This window comes from Leishmania panamensis (assembly GCF_000755165.1).
Source record: "Leishmania panamensis strain MHOM/PA/94/PSC-1 chromosome 26 sequence".
NCBI classification, from domain to species: domain Eukaryota; phylum Euglenozoa; class Kinetoplastea; order Trypanosomatida; family Trypanosomatidae; genus Leishmania; species Leishmania panamensis.
In genome coordinates this window covers 618,365-638,625 of record NC_025872.1, presented here as the reverse complement: position 1 = coordinate 638,625, position 20,261 = coordinate 618,365, and the positions used below count along the sequence as shown (strand labels likewise).

Sequence of the window (20,261 nt, the reverse complement as noted above, 5' to 3'; positions counted from 1 at the left end):
GGGCGCAAAAGACGCAAGGAAAAAATGTATTTAAGCTTTATTCGCCGTAAAGTTGCGCGTACGTGCGCGTGCGTGTGTGTATGTGTGTGGTGCGTGTTGGTGTTGCGAAATGCACACACGGAACTGTGGCGTATTCGAAGAGTGTTCAAGTACACAAGTGTGCAAAGGCACGTACGTGTGCGTGTGATGGAGGCCGGGTTAGAGGGCGGGGGTGGAGAAAGACGAGAGGGGGAGGAGGTGATGCGAAGGAGGGAGGGGTGGTGCAGCCAACCACAAACCGTGTGCGCACCTAAGAGGAAGGAGGTATGCATCACCTACCACGTGGGACATAGGCATGCAGCGTCTTGCTACTGCTGTAATGGCCCTATGAAAGGAAGGAGAGGGGGGAGGAGGCGGGTGATTGTGACAGGGACACCCATGACCACATAAAGCATACGCGCGGGAACATACCTGTGGCGTCATCGAGCACTCAGTCTCGGCCTCTTTAGCGGCTTCTCAGATATGTGTGGTCGCTTGGGAAGCGCACCAAAAAGCCCGCCGTCTCACGCTCAGCCCATGTTTGCTTAGTTTTGACCGCCGCTTTGAAGTACAGCTCGCATGCGGAAAACAACAGGAAGAACAAGTGAGACCGAGACTAGGGAAAGGGAGTCGAAAAGAGAGGAGAAGCGACGTGGTGGATGGTGAGCAGTGGCGCACCCGGCAGCTGAAAGGCAAAGAGGGAAAATAGCGAGACCGCCCTCCCGTATGAGACAACAGGAAAAGAAACGGCGATAGAAAAGCACACAAGATGGAGAAACCGCCGCGATGGCAGCAGAGAGCCGAAGAAAATGGCGAACGAAAGGGGGGAAAGATAAGAAGAAGAGAAAGTGACCGGCGCGCACTCATCGTTATGAACGAGTTCAACGCCGTTACATCTACACCTGAGCCGACCACTAAAAGAGTGGAAAGATTTTCTTCATCTAAGGCCTACACTCTCTGCCATGCAACACGCGTCACGCCTCGCTCTACCCGGCCTGCCACAGGGCCACCGTCTAGTGCAAAGCAGCACCAGACGCACGCATTGCAGTCACCCCGGCTCGGCCATCGGAGCACAGCCCCCTGCCGCATGCCCGGCCCAGCCCCAGCCCCGCAGGCAGCGAGGGTCGGGCGAGATGCGCTGGAGTTGCGTGAATACGCCACCCATCATGTGGATAGGACAGCCGCATTCACCACCGCAGGTTTCTCCGGTGCAACGCCACCGAGGAGCTGGCCGCTGACATCAGTGGCGAAAAATCGATCTGGCCTCCCCCACGTCGTAGGCACTTGAGCCTGTCACCGCCAGAGGTGGTTCGGCAGTAGCAGGGATGGAGGGGGGCTGCATGGTCGCCCCACAGAGGGTAGAGGCATTGGACTCCGAGACACCACACACAGAGGGGTGCCCCCGCCCGTCATCAGGGAGAGGGAATGAGTGGGGAATGAATCAATCAATCATTGTGTCTGAAGGGTGCGAGAAGAATAATCCCCCCTTAGAGGGGGGAGAGAATAGAGGAGGCAGTGGGGATGTGTGGGTGCGCAGGCCACCCCCACACATCCACACAGTCCAAAGAAATAGTCGATCTTCCCCTTCGGCACAGCTGCAACGAAGCCAGCGTCTTTTCTCGCTGCTAGCAGGGTGACGCTGATCTCCCACTTGCCACCTGCGGTGGGGGGAGTAAGAGAAGGAGGGAGGGAGAAAAGGAGGGAGAACTCGGCATCACTCGCCACTCTTAGGTACACCTATACCGTAGTGTAGAGACAGAGGGGGAGTGGAGAGGTCGCCAAGCATGTGGGCAGCTGAAGTGATCGGGAGTGAGTGAGCGCCTTGAAATGGGCGCACAGTTACAGAGGCGCAAGATCAGATGAAGTTGCCGCTGAAAAGACGACGGCCATCCCTGCGTATGCCTCTTCCGCTGACGCAAGACGCAGCCCATGGGCTTCTTCTGGTATTCCCAGCGCGTGTAGAGAGTGCTGGAAAGAGAGAAGAGAAGAGAGGACAGGAGAAGACGCCAAAGATGGGAGGGAAGGCGGGCAGCCAGACCTTTGGTGTGAGGTAGAGCTGCACCCGTAGGTGTGCGCACACAGGACCTGCGGCGAATCATAGAGAAGGGAAGGGTCGATATGAAGTGTGCCTCGATAGCTTGCCGAGCACCTCAATGGGGGTATGTGTGGGTGTGCGTGTGTGTGTTAGTCTCTTCGGGCTGTGCGCTGTTAATGAAGCACGTCAGGAACGGTCGAGGTGTCCTCTCGGACATTCGACAAAGTGGCGCCGGCGTCAATGCTTTTTCTCTTCCATCCTTTTCATGCGCAATTTTCGGTTCCCTCTCGCAGGCCTCGTCGCAGGGAGCGGCTAAAATGCGCGGGTGATGGCACCTGCCACTGTTTACACGATTAAAGTGCACATACATATGGGGAAGACAGCGCAGAAACCCGTGGCTGCGCACCCCAGCAGTAACTACCCGCTGTGATAAGCAGGCGCAGTGCAAGTATCGATGAGTGCAACCACCAGTCTCGCGACCCTCACGCCACTGGGATTGTGGCTGTCTCTCAAGGCGCCGCCTCGCTCTCTTCTGACTCACGGGCGCAGCCCTCCTCTACCTGTGCAGCCTCGGTCACAGCGACGCGCGTGCGAGACTTGGCCACCTCCTCAGTGTGCACCCGGATCGCATGTGCTTGCAGCCCACGCTGGGTGGTAAACGTTGTGTAGTCAGCGCAATACGGGCACGCAAACGCGCTCGCAGCACCGTTCCTTCCGTGTCTCGGACGACGCCAATTAGCGACGAGCAGGCTCTCTGCCTGAGCCAACACCTGCGGGGTGACCAGTGACTGCGAAGGTCCCAAGTACGCATAGGCGGTCGTAGCTGTGGCGGTGCTGGAGTGTGCATTGTCAGCAGACGGAGTCACATGGAGATACGCCACCTCCGCCTCTCCCAGTATGGTGTTGCTGTCACGCTCCACTGTGCCGGAACGAGCGACACAAGGCTTGCGTGGTTGTCGGTGTGGCGAATCGGTGGTCAACGCCATCAACGCCCCTTCCTGCGCACGCAGCCGCTTCTGCAGAATGTGGCGCTCGCGCCGGTGCCCGCTTCTTCGTCGGTGGTGGTGCAGGTGAAGAAGATCCTCCGGTGTCCACGCCCCAATCATATCATCCTCCTCGTCGTCCTTGGTGTCTTCCGCCGTGGTTTTCTCGCTTATTCGGGTGGCACTGCCCGTGCTCAACAGGCGATCGCTGCTACTGGTCTGGTGGATCAGAGGGGGCATGCTTGACAGAGCAACCGAGGATGCGGAAGCAGCAGTCTTCGGACTGCGCAACACCAGCTGGTTAGGAGAAGAGGATGGAGACGGGAGGGGGCCATGCAGTGGAGTGCGCTTCATTGACGGCAAAGTACTGCCTACTCTTCCGGGACTGCGCGGATGCCGCGGAGCCAGTGACGCTATCGTCATCCGATAGGGGGATCGACTCGATATGGATGAGGAAGAGGTGTCGGAGAATATGCCGCTGCCGGGGCTGTCATCGGCACTTTCGTCGCTCGCGTAAGCATCCTCGACAAATTTCAGCCCACTTCGCTCCGCAACATGAGCGAGATAATTTTTCTCCGCTTCCGTTAGTGCTAGCGACACACGTATTGAACGATTACGTCGCCGGAGTCGCCCGTCCACTGACAAGACGGGATCACCGTCATCGCTGCACGCGTCCTCCTCGTCAGAGCCCCCTTCATCGCTGTCGTCACTGCTGTAGCGCTGTCGGTGCTGCCGCTGCTGAGTGCGATACAGATCCACAGCGTCCTTCACCGGGTCGGCAAAAATGTTTTCGCGAAAGGGACAGTAGTATCGCTTGTGTCGGCGTAGCTTGGAGCGGTTGCTGATCTCTAACTCGCAGTCCTCACATGTGAAAGCGGCAGGGTCGGCTACTGCTGCTGTGCTGCTGGTGAAGGTAGGCTCTCCTACATTCGTTGCGGTGGCGTGAGGGAGGTGCATCTCCGGCAGCGGTAGGGGTGTGGCGGCTGCCGCACCCTCTGCAATACCTATGTCGGCCGTGCAGCGTACCTCAGTAGATGGGGTCACCAGGGACGGGTGAACTAGCCGTACATGCCGGCGGAGGTTTGGCTTTGTCGTAAAGCGTTGGTGGCAATAGGAACACGGGAAGGGTCGTTCGCCAGTGTGGATGAGAAGGTGGCGTCGGTAGTTGCTGCGTACACCGCTCGTGCTAGAATTTCCAGTGAACTCCTTGGCGCAGTGGGGGCAGACCAGATGCACAGTGAAGCCGCGAGCGGCCTCAACAGCGGATCTGTTGCGACTGCCCCCAGGGACAGACATTCTTATTGGCAGGCTCTATTCGTCCCACAGACGACAAGCATGCGCGCCCAGGCAAGGAGAGCGGAAAATGAAGTGAGAAGAAGCGTACACATTCAACTCGCGTGTCGAGTGAATAACTCTCCTTTTTTAACTCCGTACGTCTTTGTCCCCCTCACCCGCAAAGGGCCACCTTTTCTTTTCCGGGAGGGGGGAAGAGGGAGGGGGGGAGGGGAGGGGGTTTTGCAGGATCCGCCATGCGAGGAGGCTTAGGGCAGCACCCTCGCACAGACGCCGACGCAGCCACAGAGAGTGTGTGTGTGTATGAGGCGGTGCAGCGACACCTCGAAGAAAAGGACAAGCGGATGCAACACACATCAGAGAGAGCACACACAGAAGCGAAGCGGGCAGAAGAGGGAGATGCGCGAGAAGAAAGACAGGGAGAGCATAGCCGTGAGGGCAAAGGCAACACGCTGCGCTTATGCTGCCACCGCTGCCACAGGGTAGGCAGAGAAGAGGAGGACGAGAGGAAGAGAACAGGGAGGAGGCTTGCACGGTATTTCATGTATAACGCCTCCACTCTCTGCCATGCAACACGCGTCACGCCTCGCTCTACCCGGCCTGCCACAGGGCCAGCGTCTAGTGCAAAGCAGCACCAGACGCACGCATTGCAGTCACCCCGGCTCGGCCATCGGAGCACAGCCCCCTGCCGCATGCCCGGCCCAGCCCCAGCCCCGCAGGCAGCGAGGGTCGGGCGAGATGCGCTGGAGTTGCGTGAATACGCCACCCATCATGTGGATAGGACAGCCGCATTCACCACCGCAGGTTTCTCCGGTGCAACGCCACCGAGGAGCTGGCCGCTGACATCAGTGGCGAAAAATCGATCTGGCCTCCCCCACGTCGTAGGCACTTGAGCCTGTCACCGCCAGAGGTGGTTCGGCAGTAGCAGGGATGGAGGGGGGCTGCATGGTCGCCCCACAGAGGGTAGAGGCATTGGACTCCGAGACACCACACACAGAGGGGTGCCCCCTCCCGATCGTTGGAGCAGAGAACTGAGCGACGCAAGCAACGCACGAAAAATAAATCGGAAAGAGTGGCGAGCACAGGCACACAGGCACGTGAAGACACCCCTCTCACCTCTTCTCTCCCCATGGCTCACGGACTCCTTGTTGCCTCTTTCATCCTTCCCGCTCACCCTCTTAAGTAGAAGGAGTCTGCTGATTCCGCAGCACATCAGTGCGTGTGTGTGGAGAGGGATCAATTTTCTCTCACTTCGCTTCTTTTCTTGGCGGCTCATGTCGAGCTGGAGTTGTATGTTTGATTCCATCAGTATACGCGCATTGACGGTCGTCTTATCGTTGGGCCTTGACGACTCTCTCTCCCCTCTCTTTTACCTGCGCATGCAGCGACGCACTGGGAGAAACAACGGCACCTCGCTCTCGTAAAAAACCCACACAACAGACCGCCATGCCCCTTCAGCTCACAAAACTCAGTCGTGCTGACGAGCACAACACGAGCAGTGCCACTTGGCATGAGTTAGCGTGGAGTCGCGGTGCGCTGGGGTAGCGGCTCCATCACGCAGAACAAGGGAGCAGAACAATTATGGCGAGAGAGACCGGATAGTACGCGTGTGAGAATAAAGGCAACGATAGGGAGCGTAGTGGCGAAGGTGAGCATCCCCTCCGCGGGATGACAGGATCCGTCAAGTGCGCCCCTGGATGAAGGGGGGAATCGGTAAAAACACACGGAAACAACGACGGCAAACAGCGAAAAAAAAAAGGAGTGCGCAGGTGTCGCTAAAGAAAAGTAAAAGCGACCACAGTGCTGGGCGGATGTTGCGGTGGTAGACGGGTGGCAACCGAGTAAAATTCAAAAAGTGACCAGGAAGTTTGCTATGCGGAGAACGCAAACAGGAAGAGAGATGCAGGAGGAAAAGGAGCGGGCTGTCGGGGAGTAGGCATTTGCTTCCGATTCGAGTGCAATGCAGATGCGGATACATACGTGCTCCTTCGTAGGCTCGAAAGAGTGGTAATGTTGGTGAAGCAGTCGAAAGGCTTGGGCGGTGGAAAGGGGCGGGGAACCGGCATTGGGACTGCCTGAATCTGCGCGTGTCTCCACCGTTGTCATCAGTGACGAGAAGCCACAGTGCTCACAGAGTTCTCCTCTTCGCCTACGCGCAGCTTGTCCGCCGCAACGTCTGCCTGCTCGTGTCGCAGTAACCACACCTTGAAGCGTAGCCCGAGCCCGTACCCACATAGCGAGTTCGTCGACGACAAGACACGATGGCATGGCACAATGACGGATATGGGGTTGGCCCCCATCGCCACACCAATGGCGCGGGGTGCCACTGCAGCCGACGCAGGCAGATGCAGTGCCTTGTTCACACGAACTCCTAGCCCCTTATAGGAAATGGTTGCGCCGGAGGGAACAGTGTCGCGCAGAGTCGCCCACGCCTGCGCCATGAAGGTGGTGGTGGGCGGGTAGACGATCGGCACCTGCATCAGGAGGCGCTCCAACTCTTCGGGACGGCCAGCCTTCGCCGTAGGTGGATTAAAATAATCCCTCAAGAGCGCAACTGCGCTTTCCCCGGGCACCCCCGACACCCTATCGGCGCTATCAGCCCACACGCCAGCCACTGTAACGGTCGCATTCTTGTACCACCGGGACTGCATTGTGGCGCAAACCTCCTGCGCCTCAGTCTGAAGCGCAGCGGCGTCTCCAGGCATGCTGCGCTGCCAGTGACAGCAGCGCACGGCACCGTCAGCATCCACATAAAGCGAAAAGGGACCGAGCGGGGTATGGACGGTGCGCAGCCACAGCTGCATATGGTTGGTGCTCTGGAGGGGCGCTGAGGCAGCCTGCTTAAGCTGCGGTGGCAAGGCGAAAGCCGACTTGGGCAAAGACAGTGCCTTCTTGGACGCCTTCTTGATCGCAGTCACCGACTTGGACGCGCGCCTTGCAAGCCTTGCCTGACCCGTCATGGCGAGAAAGGAGAGAAGGGAGGATGAGGGGCTTAAATGGCAGCGATACGACGTCGCAAAGATACTGAATGCAGACAGATGCACACACACACACGCATGCGAATGAGCGAGTGAGCGAGACACAACGAGCAGCAGTGGCAATGAAAAGGAGAGAAGGCGAGAAGTCGACAGCACGAGCAGATAAGTACAACAGCCCGCTGCAGCAAGAGAGGGAGGAAGAGAAGAGTCAGTCCTGGGCTGGTGCTGAATGCGTACAAATGTGGGCGCGCATGCGGTAGGGGTAGCAAGTCAGAGTGGCGACGGTGGTGGGCGGAACGATGAAGACACCGGCGACGCAGAGGAGAGAGAGCCTCCCACACACCGCGGAGAAGAGAGGCACCTGTTGGTCATCGCACGTCCCTCTTCTAGATGGTGAGAGCGTTCATGGTACCCACCCCCAATTAGTGAAAGACGAAGAGGCCACTCGATGCGAGCAGTAGCCTCGAGTGCACCCGCGCTGACACGTAGGTGCGGGTGCAACACGTTGAGGCAGTACATCGCAGTGTCTCTCTGTGTGGGTGTTCGTGTGGACGTTATAGCTTGATGGACTGCGGAGCGAGACAGACGTGTTCATCGTGTACACGCATACATGCCAAAAAAAAATTTTCCGCTTCACTATTAGGCGAATTCAGGGCTTACGTTACACTCGCGCACTCACCAAGGGGGAGAAACGGGAGGAAGAGAAAGACAGAAAACCCCCACGGGGAGTTGAACGAGTGCTTACGCAGAAGGGGGGAGGCCTGCGCGGTTGACGTGGATGAGCAGTTTGCTCGACGGCACTCAGCACATGGTCAGCTCATCGCATACAGAACATCTTGCCCAGTCATGTGCGAAAGGTCGTTGCAGAGCTTACGTGCCTCCTCAACCACGGCGTCGTCACGGTCCTCGGTGAGCTCGATGACAGTCGGTAGCATCTCCGCCATAAGCCGCGACGCCAATTCGTCACCACCGTCTGCGTAGATGCCGTCGAGACAGATGAGTGCCTCACGCCGTACGTGGCGGCTGGGGTGACGCAGGTCACGTACCACCTCGGCCTGGGTCTTGCTCTGGAGCTTGCTAGATCCAAGGCAAGCCATGAAGGCGCGGATGGCCGGAATGACGTTGTGCTCTGCGCGAAAGCGGTAGTCGCGCTGACTGTCCTCCAGGTAGTGCAGATTGTGCAGCTGATGCACCAACGCCGGCATCACACTCGGGAAGACATCCGCCTTCGCAAAGTACACGTCGAGCTGGATGCTGTAGTCGTGATCGGGCCCTGGCGTCTGAGCCAGTGCCATGTTGCGCATGCACTCCAGCGCGCCCTCCAGCACCAACGCCACAAGCGAGTCCATCACCTTGGATGCCGTTGCCGTCGTCGCGCAGTACATCCGCAGAGCAGTGACTGCGTGGGGGAGGAAGATGGGGAAGGCGAAGTCAAGGATGGAGCCCAGCTTGCCGAGCAGGTGGTTGCTGAGGGCAAAAAAGACGATCCAGGACTGCAGTGTCACGCGCGAGATCGACTGCGCCACGCCATCGTGGCCGCGGCCATTGTGTTCCTCCTCAGCCGTGTTGCTGTCGGGGTCGCCAGGACCGACTGCACGCTTTCGCGATGCGCCAGTCACGACTCCGCTCGACTCCGCAAAAGCCCAGTCCGCCACAATGCGCAGCAGCCGGGAGCTGTGCTTCGCCTGGAACTTGAGCACGAAAACAGTGAAGGCCTGCAGCACTGGCATCACCGCCTCGCTCGACGGTACGGACGGCGCGCTCGCGAGGGACTGGAAAGCGGCTAGCCAGAAATTCTGCTGAGGGGTCGCACCGTCCATGAGCATGCGCATGTGCAGCAGTTCCTCTTTGCGCATGTTCTCGACGCGGCGCTCGAAGCAGGTAAAGAGGAGGGAGAAGGAGTGTGTGTGCACCTGGGCCCGGATCTGCCTCACACGCATGGTGCCCTTCTTCGCTTTCCCTGACTCGCTGACCGATGCAGCTGCCTCGGCAGCAAGGTCTGCCAACTGATGCTGCTCAGATGCTGGAACAAGCGCCCCGTTGAGGTACGGGAGGCCCTGCAGACATGTTGTGCCGGCGTCCAGCAGCAGCTGTGGCTCCATCACAGCCTCCAGCACCGCCAGCATCTCAGCGCATAAATAGTGCGACTCCGCGTCTGTCACGTTCCTCAGGTGCGTCGCGAGGAAGAGCATGGAGGGCAGGTAGGGCTGGGTCATCTGCCAGCATGCAGGGAGGCAGCGAATCAACGAGGAAAGGGTACTGTGGCGAAGCAGCTTCCCAGCCTCGCCGCAAGACACGACGCCGGGCATCTCCACAACCTGGTACACACCGGCGGACACAAGCGTGTGCAGGAAACTGAGGCAGTGCGTCGATGCGAAGGCCGTCCCCATTACCTGCACGATCGTCGCCAGCGCCGTGACGAGGCACGTCATGCAGCCCAGCACGCTCTCTTCAGCACTCGAGTAGGACGCAGTAGTCGAGTAGTATGAGCTGCCGTCCGCGCCGGGTTGTCCGGTACGAGAGCGCAGCCGCATTTCGCAGCGTGTTAGCAACGGCATCCAGTGATTGCAGATCAGGTCAACCAGCTCGTGGACCTCGGTGACGCGGCTGCGGTTGCCAAACAGCTTCACAAGCGCTGCCCCCGTCACACGCTTGCTGCGGCTTGCGTTGAGTAAAGTCTTTTCCGACTGCAGGCTGCCACCGCTGCTGACAATGCGGATGAGCTCCTCCACTGCCGCAACGCTGAGCTGCACCCTGGTGAGCAGCTCGCCGGCGGTGCTAGCGGACTGCAGTGTCGCGTGGAATTGACCCAGGCTGGTCTTGATCTCTGCTACTAGCAACGGGAAGAGCTGGATGGACCGCTTTGTCGTGAGAGGGCGGGCCTTGATGCGCACCAGATCGACCAGAGAAAGGCGCTGCCGCGGGTCGCGCAGACGGCGGCGATGCTCCTCCATCTCTTCATCAGACACGACATTCTCCAGCGTCGGCAAGGAGTGATGCAGGCGATCCAGCAGCACCTCCAGACCGATCTTGCGCAGTGCCACGCGCCTGTCCTCGAGCAGCCGCTGCTGGCAAACCACAAACGTCGGCTCATTGATGCCGGCCAGGACGCAGGCGAGGGTGTTGCCTGCAAGCAGCTCCAGCAAGGATGTGTATGCCTCCTCCTCTGCCGCCCCCGCTGCCACCGATGCGGCGCTGCGGCGCGTCGTCTCCTGCAGGTCGTGGTAATGCGCGAAGAGCTCCAGCGCGCTTACGAGCAGCTCCATACAGCCACCGTCCTCGCGCTGCGCTGCGCCCTCAGCCTGCTCCACAACGTCCCCGTCGGTGTCGCTCTCCTTCTCATTCTCTCCATCGATCCTGGGGCTCTTTTGCTTGCTCTGCTGCTGCTGCTGCTGGAGTCGCTTCTTTGCAGCGCGGCTCGGTTGGCTGGAGCGGGCGTGGAGCTGCAAGGCGAGGAATGGCTCCAGGAAGAGGTCAGACTTGATCGTCAGGTTGACAAGATGCATGATCGTCTCCTGTCGGTTGATGACCTGATTTGGTTTCACCATTCGACGGAGGAGGTGCTGCATTCGCTGGTGCTCCTCGCCATTCACCGCACCGCCATCCCCTTCTGCGTTGACGCCGGAGCGGAGCTGCACCACCGGGTCGGCAACAAGGCGCATCAACTGACCCAAGCACTGCACTTGCGTGTGTATCCCAAAGCTTGCCAAGATTTCCTGGCACACCTCTCGAGCGCTGCGGAATCCGAGCGCCTCTGTGTTGTCGAACGGCTCCAGCTTTATGAGGAGCGAAACGAGCGGGATGTGCAGGTATGTGCTGCTTTTCGCCACGCTTGTGCAGGCAGTCGCTGCCGCCGCAGCTGCACCGGTCGGCATCTTCAAAAGGGGTGCTGTCGCCCGCAGGAGACCAGCAATGGTGTCCACATGGAAGTGCAGTTCACTTTGGCGTCGCTCTGCTGTGTTCGCATCGACCGCCGCACGCTTCGGGGAAGTAGCAGATGCCTCCTCATCCTTCTCAGCACCATCGTCCTCCGCATTGTCATCGACGAGTACACGCGCCATCAGCACCATCATCTCGCGCAGCAGAAGGCTCTTGATGCGATGGGCGCCGTCTGTCACCTTCTCCGACAGCAGTCGAGTCTGATCCGTGCACACCTGCACGAGGGTTTCTACAAGCCGCAGCACCTCTTCGACTTGCACCGAGCCACGAGCACCGAGACGCAGCTGCTGGATGCGCGGCAGCATCGCCACGTCATCCGCGACGGCCGACGAAGCAGCGCGACGCAGCAACACCTCCATCCCTTGAAGCGGGTACAGCTCCAGGCACTCCATCACCAACGCGTAGACGCTCTCGCTGTCATCCTCGTCGTCCATAACGACTGTAGGCATCACACGAAGCAGAGTGCGGAGGAGGCCCAGGCTCTCGTGGCTCAAGGCACCTAGAGTCCACCTGCCGGTGCCTTCGGCAGCAGCACCGCACACAGATGGGAGGCGCAGTACACGCCGTGCGTCTGCGAAAGTGAGAGGGTTTGCAACGGCTGCGGACGCCGGTGGTCGCCAGCACACTACCGAAGTGGATGCAGAGCCCTCCTCCCCCTCCGCTGCACAATCGACGATTCCCTTATGTTTTGCCGATGGTGTCTCGCTAACAGCTGCAGCGGTCGATGGCACCAGGGTCTCGAGCATCTCGCGCAGACTCTTTAGCAGCACGGCAGCAGCCTCACTTGCGGTCTCGTGGTCAGTGCCTATCACCGGCGATGTGCGGCCATGGGCAACCTTTGCCTTCGACAACACCGGCTGACGCCCACCCACGGCAGCCGCCGCGCTCTCGACGGAGGCAACGAGAGGCAGGAAGAAATACTCGTACCCGCCCAGCGTTCCCATACACGCCAGGCCTACATCAGTCCCAATGACGTCCATCGCATGCAGGACTACCGGCTGCAGCCGCGCGGCCACCAGTCGCTGGTACTCAGCTGAGATTGCGTATTCACCTTTGCGAGATGCTGCCGTGGAGACCGACTTCCCTACCTTGAAGATGGTCGACTGAGTCGGCTGGCGGCCCTTCAATCCGTAGCTCAGCCCGACAGTCAAGGCAGCCAACGCGTAGCGGTACACGGGCCGAGTGCCGCCACCGTGTACGTGTGTGTACGGATGCCTCAACAGCAGCTCGACCAGCCTCACAGAGGCATTGCCGGCGACGGCGTCGTCCTTCGTGCTCGCCTCTCCCCAGATATGCAGGCAGCCACAAACGGCGTCGACTAAGTCGGCCGCGTCCGCGGTGACGATACAGAGCGAGGACGAAGATGCATCAACGCCCTTAGCGCTGGCAAGAATTCCCTCAACACGTGGCAACATGGCCTTGATCAGGGAGACCTGCTGTGGTGTCATGACAGGAGACGACGACGCCGCCACCGCAGAGGAAGAGCCGGCACGCGCACGTTCACCGCCATGGCTGTTATGGCTGCGGAAGAAGTAGCGAATGATGCGATGCGCCCACTCAGCTGGCACGACGTACGCCTGCGCGCTGACGTCTGTGCCGTTGTGTATCGCCAGCAGCAAGCAGACGAGCGCAGCGGCGCTGGGGGAGAGCTGATACTGGCGCTCCTCCACAGCCATGCACTCAATCAGGCAGCTCAGCGCCGTTACAGAGCACGCCGACGACGAGGTGGATGAGGACGTACCTTTCTGGGGCTGCGGCTGCATGGCGGCGGCAAGAATCACTTGCGCTCCCGTCAGTCGACTCGCGCCTCCGCGGGTGCTGCCGTGCTGTGCGCCGGTCGTGACCACCGATTCCTGCAGCGCGCGCAGCTGTATCAGGCGCTGCGTAGACGAGGCGCGGAGCGGGAGGAAGAGCACGAGTGCGAGGGCAGCGAGGGTATTTGGCCTCACACACGAGTCGTGGTTCGCCTCCTCTGCGGGGCCAAACACAGCGTCCGCTACAAGCGCGTACCAGTCGACCTGGCGCAACGCGGCAGCAGTACTGCTTCTCGCCTCTGCAGCTAGCGTCACGGCAGTCATGTTTTTGGTCAATTCGAGGTACGCCGGTGCCAACGTGTCTGGCTGCGCCACGATACTTGGCAGTGCAGCACCGACGAAACCGAGACCTTGGCAAAGCCGAAGCACGAGCGACGCTGAGGAGCTTTCGGAAGCTACGGCTACCGTAGCTGCAGTAGCCAGCACTCGCGTGAGCGCCGCGCGCAGTACAGCTCCAACCTGTGCCACGAGAGGGACTTGGTACAGCTGCTCACGCGCTACTGTGGCTACGTCCACCGCTCCACGGCCCACCTGAGCGACACGTCGTCCGCTGCCGTTGGCCAGCAAAGCTGCATAAGCCACCTCTAGATACCCCACGGCAGCTGCAGCGGTGGTGGCGCTGCTAACCATGGCAGTCTCGTCTGCTGCATCGCTGCCATGCAAGAAATTCACGATGGCAGACACCGTCTCGAGTGCTTCGGTGGGCACCCCTTCTCCAACCGTTGGCAGAAGTGCACCAGCGAGGGCGATCCCGACCTCTACCTCCCCAGATGCAGCGCTGGAGAGAACTGCAGAGGCCTCACGCACCGCTGTGCGCGCGGCGGCGAAGGCATCGGGCAGGCGCCGCTGCGCCTCGGTGCGGATGGCGTTAAGTAAGACATCGCACTCAAGGATGTTCGAGAAACACACCGTACGTGCCCTGATAGTGCTGGAGTCATTACAGTCACCACCTGCCTGCGATTGCTGTTGCTCCTCTTCGACGTCTGAGTCAGACTTGGCTTCGGCGACACCGCGGCGGCCAACCCGCTGCCACTCCATCTTGCCGCTACTGCTGTTCCTCGCAGTCGTCTTACCCTGCCTCTTGGCAGATACAGCTCCAGTGCGGAGAAGCGGAGCGAGACCCCTTGGACCTCCGCAGCCGGCCTCCAGCGCTGTCACCAGCTCACTCTCCACCTGCGCAACCAGGGCAACATCTTCGCCCGGTGTCTGCATGGATGCCAAAGACGCCCCCGCCCACTGTGCATACAGAAGAGTCGAATGGTAGAGCACTGAGGTGCGGAAGTCCTGTGCAGCCGAGGTCGTGGCGCTGGCACTTCTCGTCCACATCAGTAGGGCAGGCTGCAGAAAAGTTGTCACGAGCGGCAGCACCACGCGGCGCTGCGCCGCCGCCCGTGTTGCCGCGCTTCCCGGTGCTGCTGAGGTTTCCGAAGGCGACCACGCCAGCACCATGGAGTAGAGGGAACGGACCAGCTGGCACGCAGCACGGCAGCCAAGCTCGTCGCCCTCTTTTGCCTTCTCCCCGGACCACTGAGTCGCGAGCCGCTCCACCACCGCTGCAGCGGTGGTCACAAAAACCTCGGCCGCAGTGCAGTCGTGCTCGTAAGCGATGGCGTGCGCCAACAGATCTACGAGAGACTGGCCATTGTCGCTGGTCGTACTGGCGCCACACATAACCTGCGTGATTGACATACCCTGAAGCGTCTTGGCAGCCAGTGCGCGCACCTCCGGCACGGGGTGGAGAAAACATGCAAACAGAGGCAGCGACTCGGTAGCCCCGGAGAGCGCGCTCCCCACTTCGACCGTGCTGTACCGGGTGCCGCTGAAGTAGCGGGCGAGAAATGCGGCGGCTGCCGTCGTCGTCTCGGGGTGTAGAAACACTTCTGAGAGCACACCATCAAAGACGATAGTATAGCGCCGTTCTAGTGCCACTACAAGGCGGTAGTACAGCGATTTGTCGGCCGCCTCCTCCGCAGCCCGTACCGATCCGTCGTGCACAGCACCTGCTGGGCTTGTGCCAGCCTCCGCGGCCATGAGCACGCGCAGGCAGCGCGCGACCATAGAGTTGGAGAGAGGTAAGTCCTCCGCTGCGCACGTCAGGAATTCAACGACGTCAGAGGGAAGCAGGCGGACCTCCGAAGCGCTGCTCAGGCGCTCCAGCGCAGTCTGCAGCAGTGTGGCAAGGAGAACACTGTGGCGCGGCGACGTCGTCGGCACACCGTTGGGGCCTGCCACCACCTCTGTCACCTCCGAAAATGGTAGCTGCGAGGTTAAGGTGCGCCACGGCAGCGCCAATAGCGTCTGAAGGAGTGGCGCAAAGGACACGTCTACCAGCGCACGGTGCTGCGTCGCTAGCACAATCTCCAGCAGAGCAAGAAGGTCGCGCACCGGCAGGTAGGATGCGCTGGTGCCATGAGGAGCCTCGCCAGCCGCTGCGAAGGCCGCTGCTGTGATGTAGCGAAAGGTTGGCTTCAGCACAGTGATCAGCATGGCTCGGGAGAAGCGCACGTGGGCGGACCAGGCAGTTAGAACGACGAGGGCAGTGGCCACAGACTCCGTCGATACGCGGTTACTCCCGCCGTGTGCGCTGTCGCTCTGCCCTTCACCCACCAACTCCGCAGTGCCAGCCTCTGCGCTAGGAACGGCTCCAGAAAGCAGCTCGAGCACAAACGGCAGAAACGTGCGCCAGAGTGCCTCAGCGTTCTTGTGCGTCGCCAACTGTGTCACAACGCTGGCGAAGAGTGCGTTAGCAGCATGAAAACGAATCCCATATCGGAACGGCATGGCGACCGTGAGACAGAGAAGTCTGGCGGCTTTGCGACTCTCGGCGCACGCCAACACGAGATGCTCCCGCAGTAGTGGTGCACCGTGAAGCTGGTTTGTGGCGAGAAAATCGAAGCCAGTGTCCCGCAGGTCCAGTAGTAGCAGTACACGGGCGAAGATGTTGTGATCGTGGTACGGTAGGAAGGCGCGCAGCACGGACGCGGCGTCGTAGATGTGTACCTCGTAAACACGCACCAAGAACTCGAGCACCTGCTGCGCCGCAGTAAGAAATAAATGGGGGCTGAGGAGCGATAGAAAGTGCTCTAGGCGGCGGCGCAGCGTTGAATCCTCCGCTGTCGTCAGCATTGAGCGCTCTCGGCGCACATGCTTGACGTCGAAGAGGTTTTGGATGAAGGGGTGAAACCGATTGTCCATTGCTGTCAGTGTTTGCAAGCCATTCAGCGCCAGCTGATGGATTTGCTCTCGCGAGAAGCTTTGCGCGTCCTGGGTGCTGAAGAGAAACGACTTGGCGAGGCGGTGGCCGCTCCCATCCGGGCGCTGCTGGAGTTGCTGCAACTGTGAAGCGAGCTGAGACGTCATCCCGTCGTTCCGTATCGTAACTGCCTCTCCAGAGGTAAGCACTCAGAGGATGAAGAGACGGCAGAGCTGCCTTCCAACTCGGCGTTGGTCGTTCAAGAAACTGAGCAAAAAAAAAAAAGAGGAGAAAAGGCGAGAAAGACGACGTGTAGCACACCTCGGTGGCACACACACACGCACAGGACATAAAACAGAAGTGAAAAGGGGGGTAGATAAAGGCGCAGCAGACACAGGGACGAGGCCTTCTTTGCTTAGCGGTTAGTGAAGATCTCTTCCCTCTCCCCCTTGGTGTGTGTGTGGGGGGGGGGGGGGGGAGGGGGAGCGGGGTGTCTGCTCTCCAGCGCTGCCTGGATTGATATGCCTCGTCTCCAGCTCAGTTGATTAACGCTTAGTCGAACAGGGGAGGAGGGGAATTAAAGGAGAAGAAAACAACCAAGCGAAAACAAGAGAAAAGTGTGCTAAGTTTATCTTCTACAGTGTGTTGGGCGGGCGCTTGGGGAAAGAGGAGGAGGCGTGATGTCAAGGTGTGTGGGTGTGGGTGTCAGTGCGAGAAAGGTGCAACGTAGAGAGGAAAAGCGGTAGATGGAAAAGAAGATGCGATGCATGAATATTGCAGACGGAACAACGCATGACTGACATTATCCCTGGTGACTGCACGTCGTCCGTTAAGCAAAGGCCTGGTGGTGTACCTGAATGCATCTGTTCGCCTAGAGGCACGCGGAAAGGGGAGAAGGAGGGCATGTATGTGGGTCTGCATGCTAGTATATCCATTGTTTGCACCCCCAATGTCAAGCAGGGACAGGTGGGGAGGGCGGTGCACGAGAAATAGAGAGACACACACTCCGGAGAACGGTCGCCTTTGGTGCTGCTGCGTCTGGCGTAGAGAACCGCCCTTGTCGATCGTGCATGTGGTCAACGCATCTTACAGACTGAAGAGGACATGCGCGCACACACAAGTAGCACACATGTCCCTCTCAATATATGTATGTATGTATATATATATGTGTGTGTGGTGACTTGGCCCGTTGCCTGTCAGTTACTCGGTGTGTCGCCGTCGTCGACGACGGTCACCGCTGCCGCTCCCCGCAACACTGTCATCAACATCATCCACTTCGTCATTCGCGTCTCGTTGGTGCCGCCGTAACGGTGCCGCGTTGGGTTGTTTGCCGAATGCTCTCGAAAGCGATGTACCACCACCTCTGCCGCCTCTGAGCCTGTCTGCACTACCACCACGGTCACACTTTCCCAAGCCTCCACCGCGCCTTTCTGCAGCAACAGTTGTCGACCATGTCGAAGTCGACACACCCCTCGAGCCAGCGAGAGTCGACTTGGCTATCTCCACGCGGCTCAGCGCCCCGACAGAGCAAGCGGAGAACACACGCTCGCTGGGGCTAAAGAAGTGGATGCGGTAGTGAAACGCAGGTGCTGACGACCCTTTGCTACCGATCTGAAAGACGGCCGCGGAAGCTGTAGGTGGTGCAACGCTGGCAAGGGTTTTCAGCGATGTCGGAGAGTGAGAGGTGACGGCCAGGCCTGGGGCTGCGCTGCCGTTGCTTTCTCCGCCAATGCCACCGACTCCGAAGCAGCTGGAGAGGACACGATACTTGCGCGCGTGTTCGCCGTTTGCAATCGTGGAGAGCAGCGGAGAACCCGGCGCAGAAGTGGAAATGGCGTCAAATCTGGGCAGCGAAATTACACCCCCGCCTCTTCCAATAGAAGACGATGAGGTTGCGAGTGGGGTGAGGACGGCCACAGGATTGCGGTGTGCGTTCTCGCGGCGCTCAAGACCGAAGCCATCGAAGAGCGAGCCGCCATGCGACACACAATGCTTGAGGAATGCGGTCTCTAAGTCATACACCTCCACGTCCATGCGCTGCAGCGCCTTCTCCACACTATCACGCCGCTGCAGAATTTGTGCGAGCTCCTTCTCCACATCAGGGGACAGAAAGACGGTCGCCTCCTGGCGCAGCTGCTGCTCTGGGTTGGCAGATTTGGGCCCGCCATGCTGGCGGCGACTCATCACGAATTGTCCACCGTGCCGCGACTGGAAAATTAAAGTGTAGCGGCCAAAGTGCACGCTGATGAAGAGCTAGCGTGGAAACGAGCCCCCCAGTGCGACGTGGGGATGTGTGGGTGCGCGATACTGTACAACGAGAACGGAAGAGACGTGTATGAGAGGCGAGGGAGAGTCCAGAAAAACGAGAGCAAAAATGCGCTCAACCACCAGAGACCAAATATCGACAGAAAAGAGAAACCTGCAAAGGACGAGAGCAGTAGAAGGCAGTGGAAAATGCTCAGAGGAGTCGTGGCCGAGTTGGCGGCGGTGGTAGCTGGAGCCCCCCTGCGCCGTGCAAGAAAAAGAGACCAACGATCATGAAAAGAGGTAGAAAACGCAGGAGCCACGCCGCACGACGGGCATGCGGCACACACTTACGCGCTCACGTGAAGTGCCTCAAAGGGGAAAGACTGCGCAGGGTCCCTCGCCTCGCTCCCCCTTTCCTCTACTTTTCTTTTCCTTCTGCAACGACTCTCCTCTGTACAGGATAAGCAAACGTTTTCTCCTCCGGCCTCTAAGCACCATTGCCCAAAAACACCCCTGGCAGACGTCAAGCCATCAAAGAGGGGAAAGAAGTAAACGACTCGCGTTGCTGCGCACGAGGAGATGCACGACCCCTCTTCCTTTCGCCGGCATACCGCTACTTGTCGCTTGAGTTTGCGGGAGAAAGCTGCTTTGGCTATCTTGCCGCTGTGTGAGTGCCCGTTTCCCTTCAGTAAGGGGAGGAGGGGAGGTGCAGTAAAGAGGGCCGGCACAGGCAATGCGAGTGAAAGACGCATAAGCACAGAAAAGAGGCCGAAATGAGAAGCCAAACCCTTTCAATGAGCCTTGGTGGGGAGGAAGCGACCAAAAGGGCGCAGAGAGAGGGGAAACAATGTACATACAGCTCATCCGAGCGGGATACTTCACAGTTGCTGATTTCTACGGCTATAACTCGACAAATTCAGAGCCTGCAAAGCCAACGACATAAACTCAGCAACAACCCTGTGTCTCTCCTCTCTTCTTCATCACCTTTCTGCTCCTCCGCTTAGCACCCGTCTAGCTCGGCACGCGTCTATATCGATGTGCAGTGTGGGTAAGTAGGCCGCCTCCCGCCTATTCTCCTGGACACAAGTACACCACGCCACCGCCTCGCAAAGAGGAGAGGAACAGAGAAACACAATACAAAGAGGAAGAAGTGCAGCGTCGACGACGTGTAAAATGACGCCGTTCTGCCGTAATACCTTCACTGCAGAGTCCATAAAGAGAACCGAAGATCCCAACATCATGACCCATGCGGGCTGCACACGCGCACACGGTCGGCAAAAGACAAGCGCACCGCACCCACGCGCGCACGCCGGGTCGCAGCAGCAGCTCTGGCCACGCTGGGTATCCTGTGAAGCAGCATCGAGGGTATATAATCGCCGCCAAGGGACCTTGAATGCGCGGCGGGCACAGCACTCGCACACAGCAACAACAGCAGCGCACGTCTCCCAAGAGCAAGTCCGCCGATAGATCAATGGGCCGTGTTCCGCAACGGTGCTACTCCTGGTTCCCACACACACACGCACGCTCGCATCTCGGCCACCCTTCAAGCCACGCACACGCACACAGCAGTGGACAGCCGCAGCCGACACCACGTGCGGCTGGGAGGAAGGTGGACTGGCGCAGCGCACGCGCAGCAGCAGCAGCAGCAGCAGCGGCAGCAGCAGCGGCGGCGGCGGCAGCGCGCACAGTCAGTCACTCCGGTTCTCGTCCGCGGCGCTGTGCGCGCCTCGGGTGTATAATTAAATCACAATGCCATCACGC

General features: G+C 59.6%; 4 protein-coding genes and 4 pseudogenes across 8 annotated transcripts, besides 2 other annotated features; all 8 read right to left on the bottom strand.

Moving 5' to 3' along the window:
- Nucleotides 1–976: 976 nt before the first annotated feature.
- Nucleotides 977–1,436: a repeat region.
- Nucleotides 1,437–2,562: 1,126 nt separating this feature from the next.
- Nucleotides 2,563–3,993, bottom strand: LPMP_261780 (hypothetical protein; the record flags this gene model as incomplete). Its single annotated transcript, XM_010701695.1, has 1 exon — nt 2,563–3,993. One exon carries the CDS (start codon nt 3,991–3,993, stop codon nt 2,563–2,565), a length of 1,431 nt encoding a protein of 476 aa, XP_010699997.1.
- Nucleotides 3,994–4,883: 890 nt separating this feature from the next.
- Nucleotides 4,884–5,340: a repeat region.
- A 1,094-nt stretch (nt 5,341–6,434) lies between these two features.
- On the bottom strand, nt 6,435–7,289 carry LPMP_261770 (hypothetical protein; the record flags this gene model as incomplete). Its single annotated transcript, XM_010701694.1, has 1 exon — nt 6,435–7,289. One exon carries the CDS (start codon nt 7,287–7,289, stop codon nt 6,435–6,437), a length of 855 nt encoding a protein of 284 aa, XP_010699996.1.
- Nucleotides 7,290–8,119: 830 nt separating this feature from the next.
- Nucleotides 8,120–16,420, bottom strand: LPMP_261760 (hypothetical protein; the record flags this gene model as incomplete). Its single annotated transcript, XM_010701693.1, has 1 exon — nt 8,120–16,420. One exon carries the CDS (start codon nt 16,418–16,420, stop codon nt 8,120–8,122), a length of 8,301 nt encoding a protein of 2,766 aa, XP_010699995.1.
- Nucleotides 16,421–17,453: 1,033 nt separating this feature from the next.
- On the bottom strand, nt 17,454–18,437 carry LPMP_261750 (hypothetical protein; the record flags this gene model as incomplete). The annotated part of the gene is made up of 1 exon (XM_010701692.1): nt 17,454–18,437. One exon carries the CDS (start codon nt 18,435–18,437, stop codon nt 17,454–17,456), a length of 984 nt encoding a protein of 327 aa, XP_010699994.1.
- Nucleotides 18,438–19,824: 1,387 nt separating this feature from the next.
- On the bottom strand, nt 19,825–19,905 carry LPMP_26snoRNA4 (annotated as a pseudogene). The gene has a single exon. The product of its transcript is annotated as an H/ACA-like snoRNA (small nucleolar RNA).
- Nucleotides 19,906–19,938: 33 nt separating this feature from the next.
- On the bottom strand, nt 19,939–20,006 carry LPMP_26snoRNA3 (annotated as a pseudogene). The gene has a single exon. The product of its transcript is annotated as an H/ACA-like snoRNA (small nucleolar RNA).
- Nucleotides 20,007–20,030: 24 nt separating this feature from the next.
- Nucleotides 20,031–20,112, bottom strand: LPMP_26snoRNA2 (annotated as a pseudogene). Its single transcript has one exon. The product of its transcript is annotated as an H/ACA-like snoRNA (small nucleolar RNA).
- Nucleotides 20,113–20,185: 73 nt separating this feature from the next.
- On the bottom strand, nt 20,186–20,261 carry LPMP_26snoRNA1 (annotated as a pseudogene). The gene has a single exon. The product of its transcript is annotated as a C/D snoRNA (small nucleolar RNA).